The sequence below is a fragment of the Vanellus vanellus genome, assembly GCF_965231255.1.
Source record: "Vanellus vanellus genome assembly, chromosome: 5".
Lineage (NCBI taxonomy): Eukaryota > Metazoa > Chordata > Aves > Charadriiformes > Charadriidae > Vanellus > Vanellus vanellus.
Window position 1 is genome coordinate 30,529,636 of NC_138910.1, and position 25,919 is coordinate 30,555,554.

Below are 25,919 nucleotides of genomic sequence, written 5' to 3' on the forward strand. Positions count from 1 at the left end.
TTTGGAAAACAGTCTCTGTTTTTATGTATTGGAAATGTTTTTTGCATTTTTTGGCACACTTGACATTTAAAATTATTGAAATGTGATTGATACAAACATTTTAGCTTTCCTTTGTAAATCGTTGTCTTTTTGTAGCACAGATATTCAGAATTGCAGCACTGCATTATTTTTTAGCATCTTAATGCATGACATTTTCCTGACAATTTCCCCCCCCAAAAGGCAGTCTCTCTATAACATACCTATCTAATTATTTATAAATTGATGTTTCTCAACTTCAGTATTTCGGTCTTTGTTTCCAAATGTTTCTGTTATCTTAATTTGGTTTTAGTTTTTCTCTCCCTGAATTTTACTAAAAAAAATCTTTCTTTGTTTCTTTAAAATGGATGGAAACAGGGAATCATGGAAAGCAAAAAGTGTGTGGAATTACTGTTTATATTTTCTTATTGGAGTATTTAAATTATAAAGGACATTCTCATAGGTAGATAACTGACTGGTCATTTTTAACTGGATCTCTTACTAAACAGCCTGCCCTTTCTGTTCATTGCCTACGTAGAAGCACTGTAGAATACTTGCATTGTAGTGGTTTTTGCAGGACGTCAACATTTCCTTGAAATAAAGACATTGGAAGTGTCTTGTTAAGTTTGATTGCTGTTCTTATTTACAGATCTCCACTATAGCAGAAAGTGAAGATTCACAGGAATCAGTAGACAGTGTCACAGACTCACAGAAACGAAGAGAAATTCTTTCCAGACGACCCTCCTACAGGTACGGAGGTTAAAAGCAGAAGCATTTTGCTTGATGCGTTCTTCACGTGGGGAGACAAACAGCGTGATTGTATAATTATTTTTATATTTACCATTTCACTGAAATCTCTCTTCTGCAATGTCTTTCCATGGAATGGGGTGTAAAGAGATAAGCAAATAGGAGGAGGAGGAAACCTCAGCTGTTACACTCAGTTAAGACAGAAGTGAGCTGAGAATAAGCTAATTGCCAAATTTGTGAAACATTGAGGTATCATTGCGCTAGGTGCCTTAGAGCTAGCTTTAATGGATACTTAATATGTGAAATATACTGAAGCTTTGCAAGAAAGTGGCTTCTGTATAATCTGTAGTCTGCAACAAATCAACTCTATTGTTTTTCATTATTGCTGAAATGCTAGCAGCAATCAAACTTAATTCCTTTCTCCCATGAGACTTTCAACGAACGTGGTGTTCTGTGGCTCAGAGAGAATTTCTGCTTGGCAAAAAATTGGTTGTGTTTAAAGTTCAAGAAGTCAGGGTATGAGTTGAATGTAGTGATAGGCATCTAGTATCTCTAGTTGTCATGGCAAATACTTCTGTGGTAAGACCAACTGAAGTGCTCCTTCGCATGGTGTTAGTCATGTGTTACTTTGTTAATTAAGCCCTTGCACAGCTTTTTGTGGCTGTACTAAATCTCACTTTTCATTCTTAAAACATGCCAAATAGCATTAAGGAACAGCTCTGGTGTTCAGGGGGTTGTAATTGACCTGTGGATTCCTGCTGCTTCAGAAAATTCCGATGCTCCTTTTTTCTTTATGAGCGTGGCCTTAGAAATACAAGCTAGCCTCTAGGCCTGAGCACATCTCACCCATTTATTGTCTTTTTATAGCACTTGCAGATTACTTTCTAACTTCTCCAGCAGCCTTCAAGGCTGTTGTGCTGAAGATAGTGAAAATCATTACAGAAGATCCCTAGCTGTAATAGATCTGGGAAAACACTTTTATTTGTGAGGAGCGGTGTTGCTAACTTCAAGGCTGCCACAGACTTCCTTGCAGTCTGCTTCTGCAGTGCGACACTTGCTTTTACTATATATGGAAGAATGGCTGTATATCGTGAGATGACAGAGCTAAGTAAACAAGCAGCAAAACTTAGAAGAGGGGGCCAGTGCGTGCTAGCTTCCCATTGAGATGGACTCCTTTGCACGCGCTGATGCCACACCACAGCCTCTGTCCTCAAACCAGATCGTGGTAACTCAGCAAAACTTTGTAATTGTAAAACTTGTAGACGCAGCTCAGACTCAGGGCTGGCGTAGGGGTCATGTCAGAAGGGCTGAGCCAGACTACAGCTGTGTGTAGTGAGTGCCCGGTTGGTGTTATTCAAGCTACTGTAACTGGCCCCAGAGACAAGATAGGGTGCGGATGGGTTCGCGGAATTGAAGAGCTATACCTCTTCCTCAGACACGCCGCTTTGATCCTGCTCTTGAAGTGCATCACGCGTTCCCCATGTCAGTTCATAGCACCTATATTTGTAAAGCTGCCACCTTACCTTCTATCTTAAATCCATCTTTATGGTGGCAAAGGTAGGTTTTAACCACCAGATTGTATCTGACATGAGCTTAAAAAATGGAGAGCTGTAGCTTCTTCTTTTCTATTTTGAGCTTCTTGGGCTTTGTTCCTCGTCCTCCCTGCTCTCTCCGTATTTTTTCATCTGTTTTGTCCGCTAGTTTTTCTCATCTGACACCTAGGTTGCAAACCCTCTGGACGGGAGCTTTTTATTTGTCCAAGTGGTGCTTGGCACAGTGGAGTGCTTGTGCAATGCTAGGGTTCCTGCGTGCACACAAAGTCAAAACAGCAACAGCAAAGCTCTGTTTGTCAAGTTGCTTAGCAGAGTGACGGCTCTCCCCAAATAGCTCCATACAGATGTTCTGGCTCAAAGCTTTAGGAGCCTTATTTAAGAAACAAGTGTTGTCTTGGAGCTTGGGGTCTGCAGCTGTGTTTGCTTCATCGCGCTTTGGGTCCTAGTGGCAATCCTCAGGAAAACATATGAAGAGAATGACAAAAAAAGTTGCCCTTCACCTAAGTAGCATTTTGCAGTGACATAATGGAATATGCCACCAGTGAAAAGGGCTTGACAGTCCTCTGAGGGATAGTGCTTGGTCTAAATGATGCAAATTGCAGTAAGTGCTACGGTCAGCCTTACGGTCATGTTCAGTGGGACCTGTAGCAGTGATGTTTTAGCAGTTTTGCCTTTGGATAATTAACCCATGGAAGTGATTAAACAAACTATTCTTTCCTTTACCCGTGCTAATCTTACAGCTTTCTGAGGCAGGGCACCTGTAGACATAGCTCAGTGTTGTCTCTGAGGCAGGTGTTAGATTATAAACAGGTTGCCTTTTACAAGCATTTTATCTAATTTCCTTTATACTCAGCTCTCTGGCAGAGGCCTTTGTGTTCTCTGAAACAGAGCAGTTCCCCTGATGTGAGGAGATAGGTTTTTGTGTATTTTTGCTTTCTTCAAATCTTTATGGGGCTAAAAGCAGGAAACAAGAAAAAAATGGACAAGAAACATGTTTTTCAGACAAAGAGAAGGTTGTGATAGCTGTATCTTGGGGTGAGAAGAACCTGTTGAGGCGGCGCAGCCGTATCTTGTGTTGATAAGCACAGCTGTTCTGGGCTGTCTCCCTCGCCCATCTGTGCGTGGCACTTTGAACAGTCCTCTCCAATAAGAGTTGGAAGATAGTGCGGGCTTTTCATTCTGCACCCGTATTTTCCTTGCTGGCTTACCGCACTTTTCAGTTTTCTCCAGCATTATGTATCAAATAGACTTTCTTTTTTTTTTTTTTTTTTAATTTTTATTAAAATCTCTACAACACACTGTCTTTGCCAGAAAAATTTTGAATGACTTGTCCTCAGACGCCCCAGGAGTGCCAAGGATCGAAGAAGAAAAGTCTGAAGAGGAAACAGCAGCACCTGCCATCGCCACTGTTACGGTGCCAACTCCCATTTACCAAACCAGCAGTGGGCAGTACAGTATGTAGTCTGAATTTCTCAGTGGTGCTAGTAAGTGGGGATGAGAAGATGAAGAACTATTATTTCTGTAACTGTTTGGACTAGGACAAAGCAGGAGGTGAAAATAAGATTACTTTAATTTGGCTGTTTGATAACTGTGCCTTCTAAAAACTTTCCTATTGTAAGTATTTGAAATGTTAGTGCAGCTCATACATCCTCCGGCAAAGTATGAACTAACCATAATGTTATTATAAGCTTTTTCACTTCAGGAACCAAATGAGGTAATTCAGAAATTTCTTTTTTTCCTGGCAGATTATTAATCCTGGTTCACAAAATTGTAACCTCATTAATAGAAAGAAACATTACAGTCTGCAGTTACCTTTTTAGAAAGTCCTGAAAAAATAAGAACTTCAGCAACCTTACTTAAAATATTTAATAAGTATACATTTCTGTGGGGTTTTTATTCGTTAGATTTTACAGCTATAGTGCTTTGACTTAAGGGGTTGAGGATACAGCAGTAAAGCTAGAATTCACACAGTCTCACACAAACAAACACAGTATCAAACATACAAAAGGGAGAACTGCTTGTTTACATCTTTCTCTTAAAATCTCTTTAAAAGTTTGTATCTCTGTTTAATCCTTAGCCACTTTGCCTAATACCCTACTTAATTTTACTGAAACTGATGTGGTTAACTCTGCTTTCCTACCATAACTGTAAAAGAAACGCTTGTGCAGATACTTGAGATTTTGGTATGTCTGTGTGTAGGAACACAGTGAAATTCTGTGGAATCACAAATGGGGGGTGATGTCTCAGTCCATCTGCATGACAGGATTGAGGGAAAGAAAGGGGAAAAAAAGCCAGCAAAGTAAGACTGCTTGAAGGAAAAAAAAATAGGTGAAAGTGGACCTTTATGAATGAAAACACTGCTAGGAAGGTGCTGAGGAAGTTGTAGAGAAGGGGGGATACAATCAGAAGAAAAAAAAATGCCAAAGCAAAAAGAAGGTGAGACACAAGATGGATAGCAATAGCAGCAGAGGAAATTGAAGGGCATAAAGCATGGAAGAGGAGAGGAATTTCAGATGAGAAGAAAAAAGAAAGGACTGAGAAAAAGACCTAAACCAGCCAAGAAGAAAATCCTAACTATCAAATTAAAAATTATTGCCTGGGGGAGGATTGTATCTCCTCTGTGTGATGCTCTTTTATCAGAGAAACTAATTTCTGGTTTAGGCTGTGCTTTTTGTCCCCCCCCCCCCAAAATATGGGTCTCACGAAAAATTATTTTCAAAGCATGATTTCTTTAATGTATGTTAAAGCCATGTGACTGATTTGAGGGTGTATAAAGGTTCAAGGGATTTAACTCAGATGAGTATTCTTCCATATCTAGTTTTAATACTGTAAGTTAATAAGTAAATTAGTGTCTTAAATGGTGTGTCGATTTTTTTTTGTCTTCAGTTGCTATTACCCAAGGGGGAGCAATACAGTTGTCTAACAATGGCACAGATGGAGTACAAGGTCTCCAGACGTTGACTATGACCAATGCAGCTGCAACCCAACCAGGCACCACCATTTTACAATATGCACAGACCACAGATGGACAACAGATACTTGTACCCAGCAACCAAGTTGTTGTACAAGGTGAGAAACTTCACAGCCAGACATTCTGTATAACATTTTCTCCATGCAGATATAAGTTGCCAACCTAACTCCTTCAAATGTGTCAGGAGACAGAATTAACAGCTTTGGCACAGACGAGTCTCCAAAATGATTAAAGGAAATTCTGGACAAAGCTATTTCTCACATTTTCTTGGAGCCTTTCCCTTCATATTGATAAAATTGTGGATATTTTGGGTTTACTTCTTAAAACAATATATTTATTTTTTGTTTTCCGTGCTGTACTTCCTGCACGTTGTCCACATAATTTTTTTGTATATGTTCTGCAAAAACCGATCCCACTTTAGAGTTGGGTTCTTCCAGATAGTCATCTGCAACAACAGTAAATTTAAAGTGGAGCATTAAATTTAGGAAGGATGGGTATTTGATTCTTTCTATAATGACGCTTTTATTTATTAGTAATTTTTTCCCCTTTTCAGTTACAAGTCATAATTTCTTCCTATTGTGGCTTTTGTAACTAGACACCAAGTACTTAATACTGAGTCTTAGAGTAATAGAATAATTTAGTGTCTTATGAGATCATTTGATCTAGCCCTCCACTTAGAGCAAGCAGGGATACTTCAACTTAGAATAAGTGTATGCTTTGGTTTATTAAAAATCGTTTATTAAAAATAACAGAAAAGTGTGTCCCTGCTTTTATGATTGTAAAGCAGGCAATTTGAAAGTTAACCAGTGAAGAGATCTCCAGGCATCAGTGGAAATACATAGCTGAGAAAAATACTATTGTTGCACTGATCTTCTGTTTTTTGTGTTCTTAAGGACATGTGATTGCTTTAGGTGGTATTGTATTTTTTACAAGCTCAGGCAAAAGTGGCACACTCCTAGATTGCAATAAGCAAGCAAAAGAAACCCAAGACCTCGTTCATTCTGGAGAAGTAGTGAAGTTGAGTGTCTAGTTTGCACTGCGTCTCTCTCATTGGAGTAGGTGGTACATTTCTACATCCTTTTGTCTGTGCCAAATACTTACACGTGCAGGTTCTCCTTTCTTAGATAGACATTTGGAGCATAGCTAGAAATGCTGTTTGCCGTGCTTCATCTTCTTAAAACTGCTAAAACTGCCCAAAAAGCAGAGAAGTAAAAAGAAATACATTAAGGGAGAAAGAAGCACAGCAATACAGCAAGACAAATCCAGTTATCAAGCACAAGTGAAGACTTCTTCAGCAGGAATGTCCAAAACCTTGTATATGTTAATCAGCTAAGACTGAGATAGCAATGATGACCCAGATCATCCCTCCTGTACTGTAGCCCAGAGCGGGCGGTTAGGTAGATGACTAGGTGCTCTTGCACCACATTTAACAGCGCTGTCACCAGACTGGCATCATGTTCCCATGTGTCTTTCAGCTGCCTCAGGAGATGTGCAGACCTACCAGATTCGCACCGCCCCTACCAGCACCATTGCACCAGGCGTAGTCATGGCATCCTCTCCAGCACTTCCAACCCAGCCAGCAGAAGAGGCCGCGCGGAAGAGAGAAGTGCGTCTAATGAAGAACAGGCATGTACATTTATATCACTTCTCTTCCCAGTCAGCTGCGCGTAGAACTAGAGTGTTAAGCACTAAGAATCCTCATTTTGCTTAGTCATTTTATGAAATGCTTTCTGAAGAATTTGCCTTTACTTAAAGATGCAAAGCAAAGAAGCACATCTGCTAATGCCATCTATTGTGACTATGAAACCTTAAGTAAAGGTGTCAGACTCATTCTGGGAGGTGTGTGAATTTGTGTGTTGCCATAAGGAGAAAAGTCATTGGTGAGAGACTTGTATGGCTACATGCATGTTCTTACAAACACTGAGGTGAGTTGATTTCTTTTGTGTTAGTACATTCATGCAGTTTCCTTTCCTGGACTCTTTGCCTTAGCCTTCTGCGTGCATTCTCCTTGCTGCTGGCCCACCTGCGCTCTTCACGAGTGCTTTCTTGATTGTCTCACTTGTTCTCTTTCGCTGCCTGCCCTTTGGGTTTTATCCTCTGGAGGCAGAAAGACTCAAGGAAAAGCTAAACGAGCAGCTACTCCTTTTGATGTCTTGCGGAGCCAGTAGTGGCAGCAGAGGGGCTGAAAGAGAGAGAGAGAGGAGATTTGACCCCGTAGGATTTGGTGAGTGAGGAGGAACAGCCAAGCCTACTGAGGTGGGGGCTTGGTGGAGGCAGTAAAGGAAGGGAGCAGGAAGTTGGGCATGATGCTCCTTAAGACTACTGCTGTGAGAGTGGCCTGAGCCGGCCCATCACACCAAGCGTGAACTCCATCGGCAGGCCATAGATTTGGTCCTGCATGTGACACTGGGAAAACAGCAGTGCTTCCCTCCCTCTGAGGAGGGGAAGCCCCATGAAACCACTGTTTACTTCATCTGCCAGTCTGAAAAAAACTGTTATGTTGTACAGGTGCATTTATCTTCTGTACATTGCTAAACTGTGAAGGCAATAGAAAGTTACATGAGCAGACCCAATGCCTGTCTGAAGGGCTTTAATTAAGTAAATAATGCTGAACAGCAGAGTTCACTTTTTTAAAAGGTTTTTGTACAGAACGTCACCCATCTCCCCTTTTTATATATTTTTCTGCTATCAGTGAATAGTAGATGTCACGCTTTCAGGCTCTGCATTTGAGAAAAATTTAATTAGCATTCTGAATCCCCTCATTTAGTCAGCAGTCTTATTCCAGTAAAAGAAAGCTTTTGTGTTTGGGAAAGCCAAGAAAAACAATGGGGAATTACCCCCACTTGAGTTAAATTGACAGCTTCTGCGACAGTATCATGTTGCATGTGGTGCCTTTAGCCTGCCTGCTTAATAGCTATTTGCAAATCTAGGCTCCGTAGCAAAGCAGGGGAAAGGGATATAGAGAGGCAGATGGTGAGGTGGTACTTACTGCAGGATTATAGTGTAAATATTCATAGATATTATTGTGCAAATTTTCTGTGTGAATTTTACATTTTAAAAGCTCTCTTGTAATTCAGTATAACTCTGACTGTTCATAATGAATAGCTAACGCACACAGACTTGTGGTGGCTTAATACACAGCCCAAGCTGGCACAAAACTTACAAAAAGAAAGAAAAAGTTGTCACCCAAGAAGACAGGTTAGTAGTTTGCACTGGGAGGCACTTCCTGATCCAGTAGTACTTGATCTTTTGATGACACACGTAACAGCCCGAAATGACTTAAATTCTCAACGTTGCACGTGTCCCACTGAAGTGCTCCAAGCATGTGCAATTGTGTTTGTAGGAGTGACAAATGGATGGATACCTGAGTCCTTTCAGGGCTTACAAACTAGGTTTTCTTCATCCTGTGGAGCTGAATTTCAATAATTACTTTTAAAGTCTTCTTACCAGGTAGGTCCTGGAACAGACATTATTTTTTACCTAGTACAACCTCTGTTTATCTACTCAGCAGAAGAACCGGGTTCAATTTTGTCCTCTCATTTCCCAGAACATTGACTGTATCGCCAATCTATGTAGTATTTGCAAGGAAGGGACACTCAGACTCTCCTTTTGAGGCTTCTCTGCTTTGCACCTAAAGGTTGAGGGCAAAGAAGCGTGTACCTTTACACGTGTCTGCAGCATGCAGCTTTGACAAGGTGCATTACAGGAGGAGAGCCCTCTGTCTGGACTCCCGTCCACCTGCGGCATTTAGCCTTGTCCTTACTTTGCACGTTGGTGCCATTACTGGTGCTGTGCAGGATAGCGTCTGCCTTGGCGTTACTGCCTTCGGGACGCTCAGCAGCACAGGAATGCTTCTCAGGTATTTTTTCGTTGGTGTTCTTTGTATGTCACCGAGTTACCTACGGGCAGCTCAGTCTTTACAAGCAAGCCTTAAAAGTTTGACTGTCTCGAGATCTGCTTCAGCACATTAACACTGCCGTGTTCTTAGCGCAGCAGACAAGGACTAAAGAATTACACAGTTGCTAGTGACTTTATTTTGTGATTTTTTTATTTGGGTCATTTATAGTATCTTTGCAGTGATACGGGCATTATAAATAAAATGAAAGTATTGCTCGAGAGCAAAGATATGAATGCTCTAAATGCAGCTTTTTTTTTTTGCACCAGTTGAACATCCTGACCATTGGTGTTTGATTGGGCTGTAGCAAAGGGAAGAGTTAAGACTGTAAAGAGATTAATAGATGAACGTTGGTCTTACCCATGCTTTTATTATTCATCTATTTACTGTAATAAAATAAATGAAATTGTTGCAGCAGCATTCAATTCAGCCTAAAGGCTCTAATGTAAATCCTGCAAGCAGAATTTTGTCATTGAGTAGGATCCTTTTCTCGTAGCAGCAGAATTTTATTGGCGCTGACCTACTGGGTTCTGCCTGTTGAAATGATCCGTGGATCTCGAATGTGTGTTATTTGTGAAGAGCAATTGTTGTGAACTCAGCCTTTGTTCCTAAACTTGCATTTCTTAACAATACCTCCATATGCTAAAAATGGCAGTGCTAGGTAAGGGTTTGACCTGAACAGTTGAGTCACCCGTGTCTGCAAGTAATTGTTCTGGATTTGAATGGCCTTTTTTTCCTTTGCAGAGAGGCAGCACGTGAATGTCGCAGGAAGAAAAAGGAGTATGTGAAATGTCTAGAAAATCGAGTGGCTGTGCTTGAAAACCAAAACAAGACACTGATTGAGGAATTGAAAGCACTTAAGGACCTTTACTGCCACAAATCAGATTAATTTTGGATTCCCATTTTCACTTGTCCAGGTGGGATAGAGACTGGTTCTGGCTATATCCAGAAAGACAAAGTAAACTTTTTATTTTCTAAACATTTCTTTTTTTCTATGCGCAAAACTGCCTGAAGCAACTACAGAATATACTTCATCTGTGCTTTGCATCAAACTGTGAATGTTCAAGTACTTGCCTCCACTCCTCCCCCTACAAGATTATTTTCATCATCAGTTTCAGCGTGGAGAAGAAGAACAGGCTTCTTTCTCGTCTCCCCATCCTCTTCAAGGAGTAACAGTGGTCGCTTGGGAAGTTACTGTGGGGAGGGTCCTTTTGTAACGATTTCAAGAATTTGTGCTGAGCTCTTTCCATTGCCTTAGAGACAGAACCACCCCAGCCTCATGGGCCAGGAAACAGTGGGCCACATACGTGGAGCGTGCATGGTGCGACAAACAAGCGATGGTTGCCAAATTGGTTTCACATATTCTTTATGAACTATAAAAACACGCGGCTAAGCGGCACGCCAAATGAAAGGCGCTTCACAGTCACGTTCTTGGTGTGGAGATAACATACCTTTTTCAGACTAGCCCAGGAGGGGTTTTGATTTGTAATCTGTATTAAGCCCTCCTGCACTAGTACAAACTTCTCCGTACCTGAGAAACAAATGCATTGAAATGAGCTTCACTGGTCAGTTGTTGCTTCTCGAAGCTTATGTGTGCAAGTGTGTTCAGCATTCTGAACGCACAGAAGGCAAACACCAACTTCATAGGATACTGATTGGGAAATGATATTTGGAATGGGAAAGGAATTCAGAATAAAAAAGGTACAAAAGTGACGTTTCGAAACCAGTCACATAGTAAGCAAGGGTAACACATGAAAGCACTACCTATTTGTATGCCGAACAACTAAGCAGTTGAAGCACGGCCAGCTCCACATACATACTCCCTGATGACAGTATAGTCTGTGTCCCAAGTCCTCTCAAGCAGTGAGGTTGCTGCTATTTCCCTACCACCATCTCACGTAATGGAAATTAATGTACTCGGTGGAAGCATCAGCCTGGTTTGCTAGATTCTTTTTCAAATTTTGAGGCTGCCTTCCATGCATAAATTGCGGTATGACGACTACCCGGACAACCTCAAATATTGAAGAGGACTTCAAAAACAAATATTGCAACTTCGGCTTGCAAGGGACAATATTAATTATTTGAACCTGGCCAGGCTAGCTAAATTCTTAATTTATTCAGAGGATTTTTTCATGTAACGTGTCAGATTTCCCAAGTAATTTATTCCTGTAAGTAAAATTATTCATGTGCCTCAGACATTTGCAAGATCAAATTTTTTGCATGCACTGAGGAAATGTGGTCTTTCTCAGATTTACATTGTTAAAAAGGTAGTTCGTGTTTAAAAAGAACTGTGTACTAAGTATTAGAACTTCAAAAGAACCATGCTCAAAAATAACCGAAAAAGAATGTCAAGAAGTTGTCAAAAAGATTGTGTCAAAAAGAATCATGTGCAGTTTGTTTACTGGCCCCCTGAAGCCAGTCTCTTGATACATTAACTTGGGTCATTTGCTGGAGTAAGTTTACTTTGGGCTTCTGGTCAAACTTTTATGTATAGAGACATAGGAATACGACTCTGGTCTGTACTAATGCCTCTAGCAAAGTATTAGCTAATATCTTTTTCCCATTCACACTACCTGTTGTTAAGATGAAATTCGAACCCAAGCTTCTAAAAGGTTATACAATCAATATGATGTTATAAGAAGAACATTTGGAAGACTCCGGGCAGTTGAGTCTCAAACAGTTAAGCAGTATTAAAAGTTCTAGTTTTCTCATTTGAGAGGGCATTCAGTTTCTAAGAGACTTTAAAAGGAGCAGGGTTGAACTTGTAGCATTATTGTTAAATCTAGAGTTATCAGTAATTTCAAATTAAGTTTGTATTTCAAGAAGAGAACACAAGTATCAGAATTATGAAAGAATTCATTTTCACAAGTTTTGAGGGGGTTTATAAATGGTCTGTTCTTATCTGCCATAGAGAACTGATTTTCATGGTTTTATTTAATGGAAGATGAATTTATTAATTTAGCAATGCAAATTTAAAGAATACTCTAAATTCTCAGCAACGCTTTTATAAAAATTGTGGGATTCTTAAAGTCAAAGAATACGAATGCATACAATGGTTACCAGTTTTTCAGAACTCATGCTGAAGTAGAAATGTCGATAACACAGGAGTCGTTCCTGTGAAACATGAAGAATCGTGGTGGCGTAATTTACACAGTTACGTGGAATGGTTCCTCCAGCTTTGAGAAACACGGAAAAGGCTGTACGTGCCTATATTAAGGCTGTTTCTTTCGTAGAAACATCTGTTTGCAAAAACTTGAGGTTTTGCAGTGAACCTGGATGCGGCCAGCTGTGATCTGAGAGCTGGTCTGAGTGGGTGATGAGCACTGTCTGGCACTTGCCGGTAGTCGCTCGGCACAAAGCCTGCGAGCTGAATGGACCAGGGAGCCTAAACCGCTACCTGGACGGGGTTCTTCTGATACAGGGCTGGTGCAAATCTGTGCAGCAGTGAGAGGAGAACTGTGTTACCGGTTTGTCTGTGCGTGGTCTGCAAGTAGTCTGTAGTGTTATTAGTCTCGACCTCGGTAGCAAGTAACGTTTCACTTAAGAAAAAGAGCGTTATTTTAAAGTCGATAGGGATCTGCAAGAATCTTTAACTTTGTTTATGCTGCACTGAGGATTTAGGGACTTGAATTTCTTTCATGGAGATTTTAAATGACAATAATAAAAAAAGTATTAGACCAAGTGGAGGGCTGGCTAGAGTTACCCGTACATGCTTTACTATTCGTATTGACCCAAAAAGAGAAGGAATATGACACAGGAATCCATTCTCATGTTATTTACCAAGTAGTGAGGTTGGGGTAATCAGCTTCTATAAACTAAGGCCATTTGGAAGTAGGGCGGAAATTACGCTGGCAGGGGGGAGGGAGGGTTAGTTTTATATCTCACAGTTGTGAGTTTTCAAGAATCGATAGCCTGTTTCACCTGAAGAGAGGGTTAGAAAGGGCTAGATCCATTATGTCCATAATAAACAAGAATTGATTTGAAATATAATTTTTGTAATGTCATTATTTTGCAAAACAGCACCAATCAGGCAGTTAAGATATTGTCAGAGGTGCTCTTTTAATTTAGATATTCTTGGAAAATACATATGTATAATATATGTACATATATATATATACACACAGTATATAATCTACAGCTCTGAGAGCTTTTAAGTCAGGAATGCTGAGTATTATAGTATATGGAGGTCAGAAAAAATTTTTACTTCTCTGTGTGTGTCTGGGTGTGTGTGTGGATGTGTGCGTGGGTGTGAAAGCCCCAGTAGTTCTGGGCTGCATTATTCTAGCGCTTATTACTGATTTGTTTTGTGCTGTTTCTCAGTTATCCATTTTCAAGAATTTTATTTCATCTTTCGTTGCTTTTGTGAGGTTTGTTTTTGTTTTTTATTGATGGAGATTTTTGAAATTATGTAAACAGCTGTTTTACAACAACCACCACCCCCCAGAATAATTCACTTTTGTGCTTTTTCCTCTTCGGCAGCTATATATCTCAAAGGCAAAACAATTGGAAAGGTTGTTAAGGTGTTATTTTCTAAAGGAACCACTGGTAAGACTTCTGTTTTCCTCCTGGGGTAGTGGCGATGCATTTTTATTTAAGCAGCGATTTCACCAGAATCAGGTAGTTGCCAGCAGCGTAGCTTCTGTCTGAAAGCACAATTTCAGCCTGTCGTGCTCGTCAAGACTGTACAGACACCTGTAGGTTCTGGCTGTTCTGTAGTTGGCGTTTGCGTTGCAGACCACTGTCTTCTCTGGTACTTGTACGTTGATCAGAAAATTGGTGGGGTGTTTGGAATCATTAAGAGGCTCAGGAAAAAAAAAATTAAAAATTTAGATTTAATAAGGAAAAACAGCCCTGTTAGTTTCTGATCTAAATTTGTACTACAGGTTTCTTTTAAATCTGGGCTTCCAGTAGACTGCAGCTCCAGTAGTCATCTGTTAGTGAAAACTGGCCTCTGCTTTTCTATTTTATATTTTTTTAATTTATGACAGACAGCGAGTGCTTTTTGTGGGTTAAAGACAAGTCTCCCCATCCAAGCAAGTTCATTATCAGTGGTTGCAAATCTATGACAATTCATGGAGGATTTCATTGATTTTCTGAGACCCTGTTTTTATTGTCATTTTTTCACCCTGAAGCTGGTTAGTGATGTAACATTTGCCAATGATCTAACCAAAAGGTCATGTATTTATTTTTGTTACACTATATTCTTTGTAAATGTTTAATTAAAATGTGCACTTTTTAAAAAAAAAAAAAAAACACAGAACAAAAAAAAATAAAGAAGAGTAATTGGGTTTGCTTGAGAAGCTCCCTGGCACAGTTGTTGTAATCCTGCTGCCTGCACACAATTCACTCCTCTCCCCACAGCAGTTGACTCCTTCGCAAATTTAACTTGCTGGTTAGCACCTGGCGTCCAGCAGGCGTTGCTTCAAAATGGCAGGAGATCTGAACTGGCAGTACTGAAGACTGGAAAGAATTAAGTGTGCGGTGTCTCAGAGCAGTATGTGCAGGATGGATGGGAAATTATTTTTAGAATAGAACTAGTTCAGTGATCCCAAGTGGGGAAAGGGAGGTTAATTTGGAAGGAAAGCTGAACTATTTTTCCGTCACTTTATTCTCCTTTTCTTAATTTGAGATTTGGCTGCAAATTTTACAAGCTGCACTCCAAGAAAATAAATCAAAAGGCTTTCCAGTTCTTTGACACCAGGAAGTAGAGGTACATCGACAATGTGTCCCCCTGCTTTAACGGATGAAAAAAGCACAACCACCTTTCTTTTGCAGGAACAATGATAATTTAGCTATAACCCTGAAATCTGTCACTGTGAGCGGGTTTTAAAAGCATACAGTACGTTGATGGTTCTCTGTACTGTGCCTGGGAGCTCCTTTCCCTGAGCTTTTGAATTTGCTAGCTGTAAAAGACACTGATTTTGCGGAAACCTGAATGTATCACGAAGCTCAGTCGGTCTGGGAGGAGCCGGACTGATGGAGAGAAACAGGGTGCTGAAAACCTATCTACTGTGTGCTTGTGGCAGGTTCAGGTCTGTGGATGGATATGGCTCAAATCTGTACACCTTTGGGGAAAAGGGACCAGATCCAGTTGGTAAAGAGGGTTTGCATTTCAAGTGTTTTGCCTTGGAATGTGTTTTTTTTAAATGTATTTAAGCTCTGGTCCGCAAAGAGGCTTGCTTGGGCTGGTTGGCCTAGCACGAATTGGTGAGTCCTGGTGTGGCTTTCACCAGCGAGAGGCAGGAGAAGTCAGCTGTCCCCAGGAGCTGCGCGCTGGCAGGGACAGGGTCGGGGACAGGCTGTGATGACCCACGGTTGGCGCACTTCATAAGCTGACCACTTACTGTACTCACGACTTGGGAGCAGTCGGTTCACTCAGCTATATATTTCTCTAAATTAGGGGATAGCTGAGTGAGAGCATGGGGAAGGAAGGTCTTGAGCCAGTGAGTTATCTGGAAAGGGCCGCTCCAAAAGAACTAAGGATGTTCGGATGCTCTCCGCAAGTCGTGTTTTATCCAGGTGCCACTCCATTTTGTGTGTGTGTAATGACATTTATTTATATTAAGACATTAATTTTAAAAAGTTCTAGAACTTTGAGTTTGTATGAGATTTGAAACTGTGCTGCTTACATGGACTTCTGAGGATGGGATGGGGAACAGGGCAAGAAGAGGTGCTAGTTGGCAGCCAACCCCTCCACAGACTTGTCTACAGATTGGTTGCTCGCTTCAAAAATTAGTTATTTCTACTCTGGATTGATAATTAAAAATTGTTTTGGAACAATGTTTTTCAGGGAAGCTTCCAGAGTGAGGGTTATTATTCTCCCTTTGTAATGTAAGCTGGAAAGAGTAAGTTCACCTCATCTGCATTTCTGATTCTTTACCCAAATCATGTCAGCACAGAACAGGGTATTTGAGCTCAACTCCCACGTACTTGTGGAAGTTAAAAGACTAAATGAAAATCCATTATTGGGGGAAAAGGAATTCTTATTTACATTTCCCCAGAAATACAGGAACATCCCTGTTGTGGTTGTTTGTTTTTTTTTTCCACTTAATTTTTTGTGCTTTATCTGTGTTTTTTTTTTTTTAATTGTACTGGGTTATAATGCATTTTATTAACACTATGTACATATTAGCTGCTTTGTGTTTCAGAATGGTAGTAATTGCTTTGTATATTAAAGTGATTCTTGTGAATTTGTGAATTATTGTCATAAAGAAGTGCTTTTTCTTACTGTAACCTTTGTGGTATAAACTGTCATAACTCCCTTTTTACACAAACATTTATGTGCAGTCACATAAACATGCTTTAAAAAATTCTACGAAGTCTCTTTTTTGAGCAGGATGTTCCATTTACACTGATTTAGTGGCAAATGGTAGCTAGATAGGAATATGGGAGAAGGCATACTTGAAGCAGACTGTGGTGTCCTCTCATGATCTGTGGCCTCCTGTGAGTATTCATGAGATATATTTTCCCCAAAGGGAAGGCTTTTGTAATCTTAATTAAATTGAATTAGATTAGCAAGAGGTTAAGTCCTGAAAAACAAAGTTTCTCTTCCACTTCTGATATTTTTAAACCCGCTTTCCAGTACCCATTCTGGTGGCAATTAGTTCCGTTGTTTAATAATGCGTGAAAGACTTTTTTCCCTTTCACAGTTTAAATATGCTGGTTTTTCCCCCGCTTTTAAGCGTTCCTGTAAACCATGTACTACTGATGTTAATAACAGAGCAGAACAGAAGGCAGCGAACGCCGCAAGGATCCCAACCCAGTTATGTAATCTGCGAGGCTGGATCCAAACACCGGGATGAAAGCCAGGAGAAAAAACTCAGCGCTGAGGTAAACACACCTCCAGTGAAATAAAGGGGAAGCAGTAAGGTCAGCTCATTATGGCTGGGATTTTGTGGTTTTTCGCAACCGAGTGTTTTCATAATGCCCTTCACATCCTTGTTCAGAAAAATCTACATCTCAGTAATGAGGGAGAACCCCAAAGAGAGAGTAGTCCATGAGAAAAATGCTGTTTGGCTTGAATTTCGCACTGAAAGAATCTGGTAACACATATCCCTATGCAGTCAGTAGGCCAGCTGGTAAACCTGATTCTTCTGACAACGCTGCACCTTGAAGCTCTTTGTCCATAAAATACAGAGGCTTAATATTAATCAAACATGACTTTAGTTGCAATAACATTTTAGAAGTTTGCTCCCTTGCAGAATGGCACGTTTTGGGGATGGTTTCACAATCTCGCAGCATGTTCACATCTTATCTGGTCACTTCCCTGTGACTTGGATCCTCTCCCTATTTTTATTTCTCAAGAGACTATTTCTGCATTGCCCCACGACTCGGGCACCCATGCCCAAACATATCCTCCCTGCAGATGAGTTCACGTCATCTGTTACAAAACAGGAGCAATGCAATGGAACCACCCAAAGGAGAACCACACTGAAAGGCTGAGAGACCTGGGTCTGTTTAACCTGCAGAAGAGAAGACTGAGAGGGGATCTCATCAATGCTTACAAAAGTCTAAAGTGTGGGTGTCAAGAGGAGCCAGGCTCTTCGGTGGTGCCCAGCAACAGGACAAGAGGCAATGGGCACAAACAGGAACACAGGGAATTCTGTCTGAACATAAGGACAAACTTCTTTACTTAGAGGGTGACAGAGCACTGGAACAGGCTGCCCAGAGAGGTTGTGGAGTCTCCTTCTCAAAACCCACCTGGATGCTTTCCTGTCCAGCCTCCTCTAGATGAACATGCTTTGGCCAGGGGGGTTGGACTAGATGATCTCCGAAGGTCCCTTCCAACCCCTACCATTCTGTGATTCTCCAGTGCTGGGATGAACAGGGTGACAAAAAGCACTTGGGCAGGGTGTTAGTGTAATTGCCAAACAGCCGCTGAGCATCATCTCATACTGGAGCAGGAGCTCGCCTGGGACCAATTGGCTGGGACACCAGAGTTTGCAGGTGTCATCACGAAGGGCTGCTCTCTGTGTGCTCACGCAATGGGCAATTATGCCTCTGCTACTTCTGTCCTGCACGTCTGGCGTGATTCACTCCCGACATCTCTGTTGAAGCTAAGTGTGATGGGAATATAAAAAAGCTGCAAAGCTCAACCTGGGACAACAGAAGGCACTGCTCAGTGCCTGGTGCGGGTGGGTGTTAGCACTGCCCAGCAGGAATGGGCTGTAGGTTACAGCAGAGTTACATTCTCACAGTTGGTGCCTGCCCCTAAACACTGGAGCTTAAAAAGCAGCCAGAACTAATGTGCTTGTGGTGGTGGTCTAATCGCAATTTTCCTGGGTCTGGTCTCCTGAATCTGAAGGAGTGCCCGCACCTCAGTAGCAGTCAAAGGAGAAAGGTGTCTCCTTGAGGGGATGCCACTTGCTATGCTGGGGAGGGGCCACCAAGAGCTCAGCTCTGCAGGTCAGGGACACGGCACTCACCCGAGCTGCCAGTGTCATCTCACAATTTTCTCTACAAGCATTTACTTATGGACAGTAGCACTGCTTCAGCCTTCAAACATACTCGCTCAGTTTTGCATACAGCTGCTGTCCAACAGCAGCACAGCAAAAGAAGCCAAGCCTGGTCTCTTCCAGCACGTGCCTACTCTTACAGGAAGGCTACGGGCTGTAACAGCAGCAGTGGGAAAGCAGACACTGAAAGCTGCTAAACAATTAGAAGGAGATGCAATTAAACTGATCTGTTTTAAAAGTACAAAACTTTTCCTATTGTTGAAGCAAGGCCTGGAGCAAAGCCCTGTTCTTAAAAGCATGTAGGTTGCTGCACTAGCCTTTATTCTGTACTACACTGGGCTTTATTCTGTGCTATTTAAGCGGGCTTTTCAAGCATGTTCCTACTACGGCAACAACAGCAGCTGCTCAGACTCTCAGTATTGTAAGCTGCAGCCTCTTGAGAGCACAGCCAGGTAGCAGGCTTTCCCCATGCACTGTCACGTACTCTCACAAGTCCAATCCCCAGCATGCTGCGCAGCTTCAGCCCAGGGAGAGCCTAACATACAATGACCGCAGAGGAACTCGGAGACAAGGAAACACCAGTGGGGAGGAAAAGGAAGAGGAGTGGTGAGAACTTAACGGCCAAACTCCAAAAACCAGAAAGTGGGGAGAGCTCGTAATTTTTTTCAACCGTTGCTCACCCAGTTAACAGGACAGAGAAAGCCATGTCCGGCACATTAAAGTTCATATCATGTTCTGGTCTTAATTAAAGGTGCTGTCTTCCTTCCCTCAAAGGGACTTCAAGTCTAGTTTCAGACTGCAGATTCCCAGCCAGCTGCGTAAGTACTGTTTTAGTGACACCCTGTGGCTTCTGAGGATACTGTTGTAAGCAAGTGTTTTACAGCAGCAGCTCTCAGGCTGAGTCCAAGGCCGAGCAAGGAACTTAGCTGAAAACATGCGAGAGACATGCCAGAGGTGAAGTACAGGACCTTCGGGCTTCATTCACGGGAGCTCTAATGATAAATGTATCATTTCCAGATTACAGTCTGCACATCACTTCTGGACCACAGACCTGCATCTTTTCCAGTTAGAAAGTTTGATGGAAGCAGAAGTGAGCTCCTAATGCCCATGGCCTGAAGCAGCTGCTGGTGATTGCTGTTGCCAGTGCCAAAGACATGTACACGCTTAAAGCCTAAACCTGACCTGGGGCTTTGCAAGTTAGGTTTAAAGAAAAAAAAAGTTCCACATCCACCAGAAAATAAGTACTGTAGCAATTCCTGAATTTAGGACTGTAGCTGTCTTAGGCCATTGTTTTCACCAGTTTCATTATTCCACCACTAGAAAGAGAAGGAAGTCTGTTGCTGATGCAAGCTGGATTCCAGGCTGCAGCCCTTTTCACATAGGATCTTGTGGGATAAACAAACACAGGTGTTTTTACAAGCTCAAGGTATTAAATCAGTTACTTAGAACAGCATCTACCACTGTGCACAGAAAGCACGCTGAAATCTAGACGCTGCCCCAAGGTCCCAAGTAATACAAGAGTAAGTACTCCCCCAGCTACAAAGACTTTACAGCAGCATCCTCCTCTTCTAAATAACAGCTCTCAGACAGAGTGAGCCACAAAGGCAGAAAGCAGAATATTATGTAGTGGTACTCTGAGAGTCAAGGAATTATTTGATATTTAAAGAACAGTTTGAGTCTCCTTGGTTTGCTTTCCCTGCTGGCACATGTGCATGTGTATCTGCTGCAAGGAGCCTTGATCTGTGCGAGGAAAAGTTATCTTGTTAGAAACAACCCAAGAATCATGACTGCGTCGGTACTGCAGGCATAGCCTCCACACTCGCAAGTCAGGTAAAAACATCACTGATTTCTAAGTTGCCTTATGCTGCAGTACTGATTCCCAACCCACCCACCCACACATGGAGATCTTGTTCTTTTGTTTCCCTATGCCTCTTCAATGCAGCAGTGACAGCAACAGATCAACTTTATAGCAGTTGCCTTTGTTGGTTTTGCCGTTTAAGTGGCTTCTTTTACCACAACTTTTAAGATGCTGAAGGCCTGAAGAGTTAAAGCGTGGAGCTGGGGTCTTAGCTTATGTTTCATCCACGTTTACTTTTCTAGAGTGAAGGAAGTGATAAGGGGAAAAAAACTCACTCTATTTATTAAGTTTCCCACAGAAATTAAGTGTGGTTTAATTTTAAGTAACAGATCTTTTGATGACATTTTTGATGCTGGAGATATCCGCAACTTAATTCAGTTTCAAAAATTGCAGTCTATAAAAAGTCAGTGGAAGACCCTATACAACTCTACTGAGAAATGAAGCAGAGGTTCACTACGCAGAACAGAAGTACAATCCTTGCTGTATCAGACCAAGGGATCAGACGAGACCATCAGAACAAGAAGCCAATGAAATAACATAACTGCAATTATATGCTTAGGAACAAGTGTATTGAGTAGAAACAAGGGGAGGATTGAACAGAATCACTGGTTTACTAACAAAGCAGAGAGTCAAAAGTCATCCCTGTGACTACCTCTCTGTGCTCTGTAGATATGAACATCCTTACTGGAATCATAGTAGACCTCATATACAGAGAAACGGCCTCTCAGCATCTTCAAGAATTTGTGATCCCGTTCATACCGGATACGACAGGAAAGAAAAATTACGGTTTGCTCTGAGCACAGGTGCTCCAGGGTCTGAAGCAGTTCTGCAAAAGTTTCTTCCAGATAAACAATGTCTGCACCCAGGACGAAGTCAAATGCTCCTGGAGGGAAGTTACCCAGGTCTTTTCCCCAAGTCAGTTCCTTCACCTCAGCTCTCGGACGTAGTTCAGAAGGTAAGTTAGCCTGTACGTTTGAATCCAGGAATTCCAGTGCTGCCGCCCTGTCTGTGATGGTAACACGAGCACCTAAATGGAACAGGAGTGTATGTCTCAGACAAATAATCGATGTTTATAAATACAGCATTTGGAATACAATGCTCTTAAGTCAAATAGGCTCCTTAGTTTCTGTTAAACATTAACAACTCCCCTGAGCTGCCTGATTAAAAACAAACAAACAAAAGAACAAAATAAGCAAAAAGCCCACTATCTACATATATCCTACTCTCCAACAGTCACTTAGGAATATAAAGTGTACTCCACCTGAAGATTAAGTTAGGTAGGGAACAAAAAGTGTTTTCTGGAGATTCTTCTTAGTGTATGAAAGTGGAGGAGTTACTTTCTGCCTTTCCATAGGTGTCAACAGAGTACATTACAGGGACTGTTACAATTAACCTGCTCCAATTCTGTACTTGTTCAGTAGGACAGCCTCTTTCACAGGTCAGACAAAAGTCATGCTTGTGTGACTTTGCATATCATGATTGCATTTTGTCAAACTGCTTTATTATTTCCATAGGCACCTTCCACAGCCACTACAGCTTTGAATTACAAAGTTAACCTGGGACAGTTAGCAAAAATTTAACATAGTACTCAGTCTCTGCTTAAGCCACAGACAGATCACAGGCAAATCACTTCATTTCTCCAGACCTTGGTTCCCCTGTCTGCAAGATAGGCTAACAAGACTTACGCAAGCTCAGAGACTGGTTTCTGTCTGTAGCTTTATCTGTGCTGCATACAAGGACAAGTGGAAGACTGCAAGAACAGCACTTGCTCCCTGGGGGAGAATAGCTACAGAACTGAATGCTGCTGAGCTGAGCACCATGGTAACGGGCGTCAGCCTTAACAGGGTCCCACCATAAAGTAAACTGCAGTGGTACCATCACTACAATAAATAACACAGCAGGCTCTGAAGTCTAACAAGAAAGGAAGATGACTCAGACAGGAAACATCACAGTTCACATTATGTAGCTGTGGTGCTAACTTCTATACCAGGCATGTAGATGTAAAAGTGCTAGCTTTACTACAGTTGTAAATTGCTTTAAACAAGCAAACAAACAAGCCCTTACCTAATAATGTGGCCACTATTCCCAGCAATCCAGTTCCAGCTCCCAGCTCAATCACAGACCGATCCCTGAGATCAATGCCTCCTATCTCCAGATAAGCACACAGGACAACAGCCTAAGCCAAGAGACAAGAGCAATTAAGCACAGGGCTCATTTCAGTCATACTGAACACAGGATTTCTGATTTACACTGAGGGAGAGGTTATGGGAAGGGTCAGGCACTTCAGGTCTGCAGCAAGACTTTGTTCAGCCCTTCTCTGCCTCCTGTGTGCACGTGTGGTCTTTTTATGAGTTTTAGGGAAGACTCTTACAGGCAGAAGGAAAAAAGAACCATGGAGGCTACAACCTGGATGTGGTAACGCTGCTTCATGAATCCCCAAACGCAACAGGAGGCAGAAAGAGTGGCATTTGGAAAGGGAAAGCTGGGGGGTGTCAAATACTGGTCAATGAACACAGTATTGCGAAAGTCCAGGATAAGGTTTCATAGTATCTTGCATGGTATTTCAAAAGGTTTCTGCACAACACTGGCATGCCATCAGGAAGGACGTAGGGAAAGTAAAGTAATAACTCTTCTATCTAGTTGTATCTAACATGTTATATTTTACAGCAATCTTGATAGGGTGCTCTCTCCATAGCAAGTTCTGTCAAAGCCGATGTTGGGAAAGACCAACAGCCCTGTGCACCAATTCACGTGAGGAGTTGGCTAAAACTGCTACACTTGTTCTTAAAAACTAGAGCTAAAAGTGCAATTTGTGTCTGGACAGAGACCCGACCGATGGCAAGCCCTTGGATCCCTACAGCAGCACTGCGACCCACTGCCCTGCAGCCTTGGGCCCACCGCAAACCCCTCTGTTTTGGACGGTCCTTATCCCCAAGGTAAAGCCTATCAGCAGTCCTCCTTGCCTGCTACAAGCAGCAGGACCCGTGCTGTGCTCTGAAGGGCGCTGCGAAGCAAACATCGCCCCGGCTGCTGTGAAGGGTGAGACTTCTGTGAGGGATCCCGAATACTGCCTGTATTTGGCTCTGGTGGTGCAGGGTCTAAGGTGGCCCGTTTCCCTTGCAGTCCCCCAGGATCTCTTGGGGGGGGGGGGGGGGGGTTTAGAGCAGAGTTTAACTTTTTTTTTTGTAAAAAAAAAAAACCACGCAACTGACAAGGAAAAAAGCCTTCCTGTAAAGATTCGGTGTTAAATGATTTTGTAAGGTGATGCTGAGAGCCCGGGCGAGCGCTAGAGGAAGCCATCCGGCACAGAAATACGCCCGTTCGGCGTGAGCACCTACCGCATCCCACACCACGGCCGCCACCCCCAGCCGCCGCCAGTCCTGCTGCAGCCGGATGGTGCGCCCGGCGAAGCGGTAGGTGGCCGAGGGGCTGTGTAGCTGCCGCGCTCCCCAGCCGGCTCCCTCCTCGTAGGGGACCAAGGCCATCCCGCCGCCGGCCGATCGCCTCCCGATCCGCTCGCCGCAGCCCCGGCCCTCCCGGCTCTCCGCCGCCGCGGCCTCCGGAGGCCACCCCGCCGCCTCGCTCCCCCTCGGCCCGCTCCGCCCCGCCCCGCCGCCCGAGGGGAAGGCCCGGGGCCGCCGCCGGGAAAGGCACGGTTCTCGCCTGGGCCTGGGCCAGGCCCCTCGCCGCCCGGCCCGTCCGCTACTCACGCGTCGCAGGCCCGGGGCCGCCGCTGAGAGCTCGGCCCGGCCCCCAGCGCCGCCGCCGCCTCAGGCGGGTGCGGCCTCCCCGGGCTGGGGAACGGCGGCCGGGGCCGGCGGCGCTCAGCGGCCTACCCCGGCGAGCCCGGGGAGGGAGATCAAATCACGGGTAAAGAGGGACGAGGCTGGGGCTGGAAGGTCTCCATAGCGCTCCCGCCCCTCGGCCACGGCGGGAGAGAAGGGGGAAGGGAAGGGGGGCAAGGCAGAAGGCATGCCATGGCTGTCCGCAGGGCTGGTGCCGGCCATCTCGGGCTTGGCGGGTTGGTGTATGGCACAGGGAAGCCACTGGCCGGGTAAGGGCTGTGCCTGGGCCCATCCCTGAGAAGTCCTTGGGGCATGCCGGAGGGGAGAAGCATGGCACTGGTCCCTGTGGGAGGCTGGGACCAAGGGGGCTTCTCACATTTTCAGACCGACATGCCACGTGAAAAGGTATGAGATGCGAACCACCCTGTGGGACACGTCTGCTGTCCCCGCAGCCTGTTTGTGGCTCTGGCTGGTGGCTTTTGTTTCAGGGGTTTTTGGAAGTCAGTGCAAAGGAAAGGCGTTTGTCCAGCCTGCCAGCCTCATCTTCCATTGCCAGCATGGTGTACGTTGTCTCTGGAAGTGCTCATCACCAGCCTGGAAGCAGCCCCTCAGTAACTGGGTAACCATCACAGAAACTCAACACTTCTTGTGCATCTGGGTCAGAGCATTGACCAAGGACAAAGTTGCTCTGGGGCGGTGGTGTGGCGGTAACGCTCCTGCGGTGTTGTTTATGCATGGGCTTCTCTTCACCTTTGGCTCCGTTTAATTCCCTTGTTTGGCAAAACAACACAGTGCTCCTCTCCTTTGTATGTCTCCATCTCCAGTTACTTGAACTTCCTCCAAAGACTGCTAAAGGCCACGGGAGGGCCGGGCAAGCGTCCTGGCAGCGCTTGCACTCTGGCTGCCTGGAGGTGCTGCTCCAGGTACTCCACCAAAAGGCGCAGGACCTCCAGCCATGCTCCTCAGCCCCTGCAAAGGGCCAGGCCTCATGTGGGAAGAACCACATGTAGGGGAGCTGGGCAGGAGAGCAGCATGCCATCCCTGCTCCCCTCTCCAGTGGCTGTGTGGCTCAGCAGCTCCCAGTGTCACCACTGATGGGGCGAGGCCGGCCCTCAAAGTCGGGGAGTGTAACCAGCTCCAGAAAACATGCCTGCTGTTTCCCACAGGGAGCAGCAAATCTGGCTGGCAGACGAAAGCAAATGTGGTTACATCTGAAAGCTGTTGATTTCAACAGAGTGGCTCAAGATTCATTAAAGCCTTTGTGAAGGTGCATTACAGGCTGCACAGGGGTAGCAGGAACTAAAGCTTGTTTTTAGGGTTCTGCTACTGTAGGGGAATGGAAACCAGAATTTCACTTGCCCCAAACCAGTTCATACTTGTCTTATGGCAACTCAGACTTCTCTTCATAAACATGCCAGAGCAGGTGTGATGATTCAGCTTATTGTGGTTTTATGTCCTAAAGTGCTGGTCCCTTGCCACTACTCCTGCTTTTGAGTTTGAAACTACTTGTGCTATTATCTCGATTATTTTTTTAATTATTTATATAGGCAGTGTGGGAAAAGCAATGAGAGTGATTACACTTGAAATGAGAAATCTGCTTGGATGAGTTTTTGAATCACTTATGCTGTGTGCCTAAACTA

General features: G+C 43.5%; 2 protein-coding genes across 3 annotated transcripts in view; one reads left to right on the top strand and one right to left on the bottom strand.

The window, feature by feature from the left end:
• CREB1 (cAMP responsive element binding protein 1) overlaps window positions 1-10,256 on the top strand; it is a 34,232-nt gene extending 23,976 nt beyond the window's left edge. The window contains exons 4-8 of the mRNA XM_082484619.1: window positions 665-765; window positions 3,627-3,769; window positions 5,202-5,384; window positions 6,762-6,916; window positions 9,930-10,256. Of these exons, the coding sequence (XP_082340745.1) occupies window positions 665-765; window positions 3,627-3,769; window positions 5,202-5,384; window positions 6,762-6,916; window positions 9,930-10,070 (723 nt within the window). The 3' untranslated portion in view covers window positions 10,071-10,256. The remainder of the gene's footprint in view (window positions 1-664; window positions 766-3,626; window positions 3,770-5,201; window positions 5,385-6,761; window positions 6,917-9,929) is intronic.
• A 10,554-nt stretch (window positions 10,257-20,810) lies between these two features.
• Window positions 20,811-24,026, bottom strand: METTL21A (methyltransferase 21A, HSPA lysine). Of its 2 annotated transcripts, none has more exons than XM_082484461.1 (3): window positions 23,833-24,026; window positions 22,559-22,670; window positions 20,811-21,521 (listed from the first exon to the last, which is right to left on the bottom strand). In XM_082484461.1, the coding sequence occupies exons 1-3, from the start codon at window positions 23,977-23,979 to the stop codon at window positions 21,124-21,126; spliced, it is 657 nt and encodes a 218-aa protein (XP_082340587.1). In that variant the 5' UTR covers window positions 23,980-24,026; the 3' UTR covers window positions 20,811-21,123. The 2 variants fall into 2 exon arrangements, with proteins under 2 accessions (XP_082340587.1, XP_082340588.1); XM_082484462.1 differs by having other exon boundaries at window positions 21,333-21,594.
• Window positions 24,027-25,919: the final 1,893 nt, after the last annotated feature.

Bases quoted from the DNA above. Each gene is read 5' to 3' on its own strand.
- METTL21A (XM_082484461.1), bottom strand. From the start codon at position 23,979: ATGGCCTTGGTCCCCTACGAGGAGGGAGCCGGCTGGGGAGCGCGGCAG. The intron at 22,671-23,832 runs GTAGGTGCTCAC...CTCTTGGCTTAG, and splicing joins CGGCCGTGGTGTGGGATGCG to GCTGTTGTCCTGTGTGCTTA. The intron at 21,522-22,558 runs GTAAGGGCTTGT...TGTTCCATTTAG, and splicing joins AATAGTGGCCACATTATTAG to GTGCTCGTGTTACCATCACA.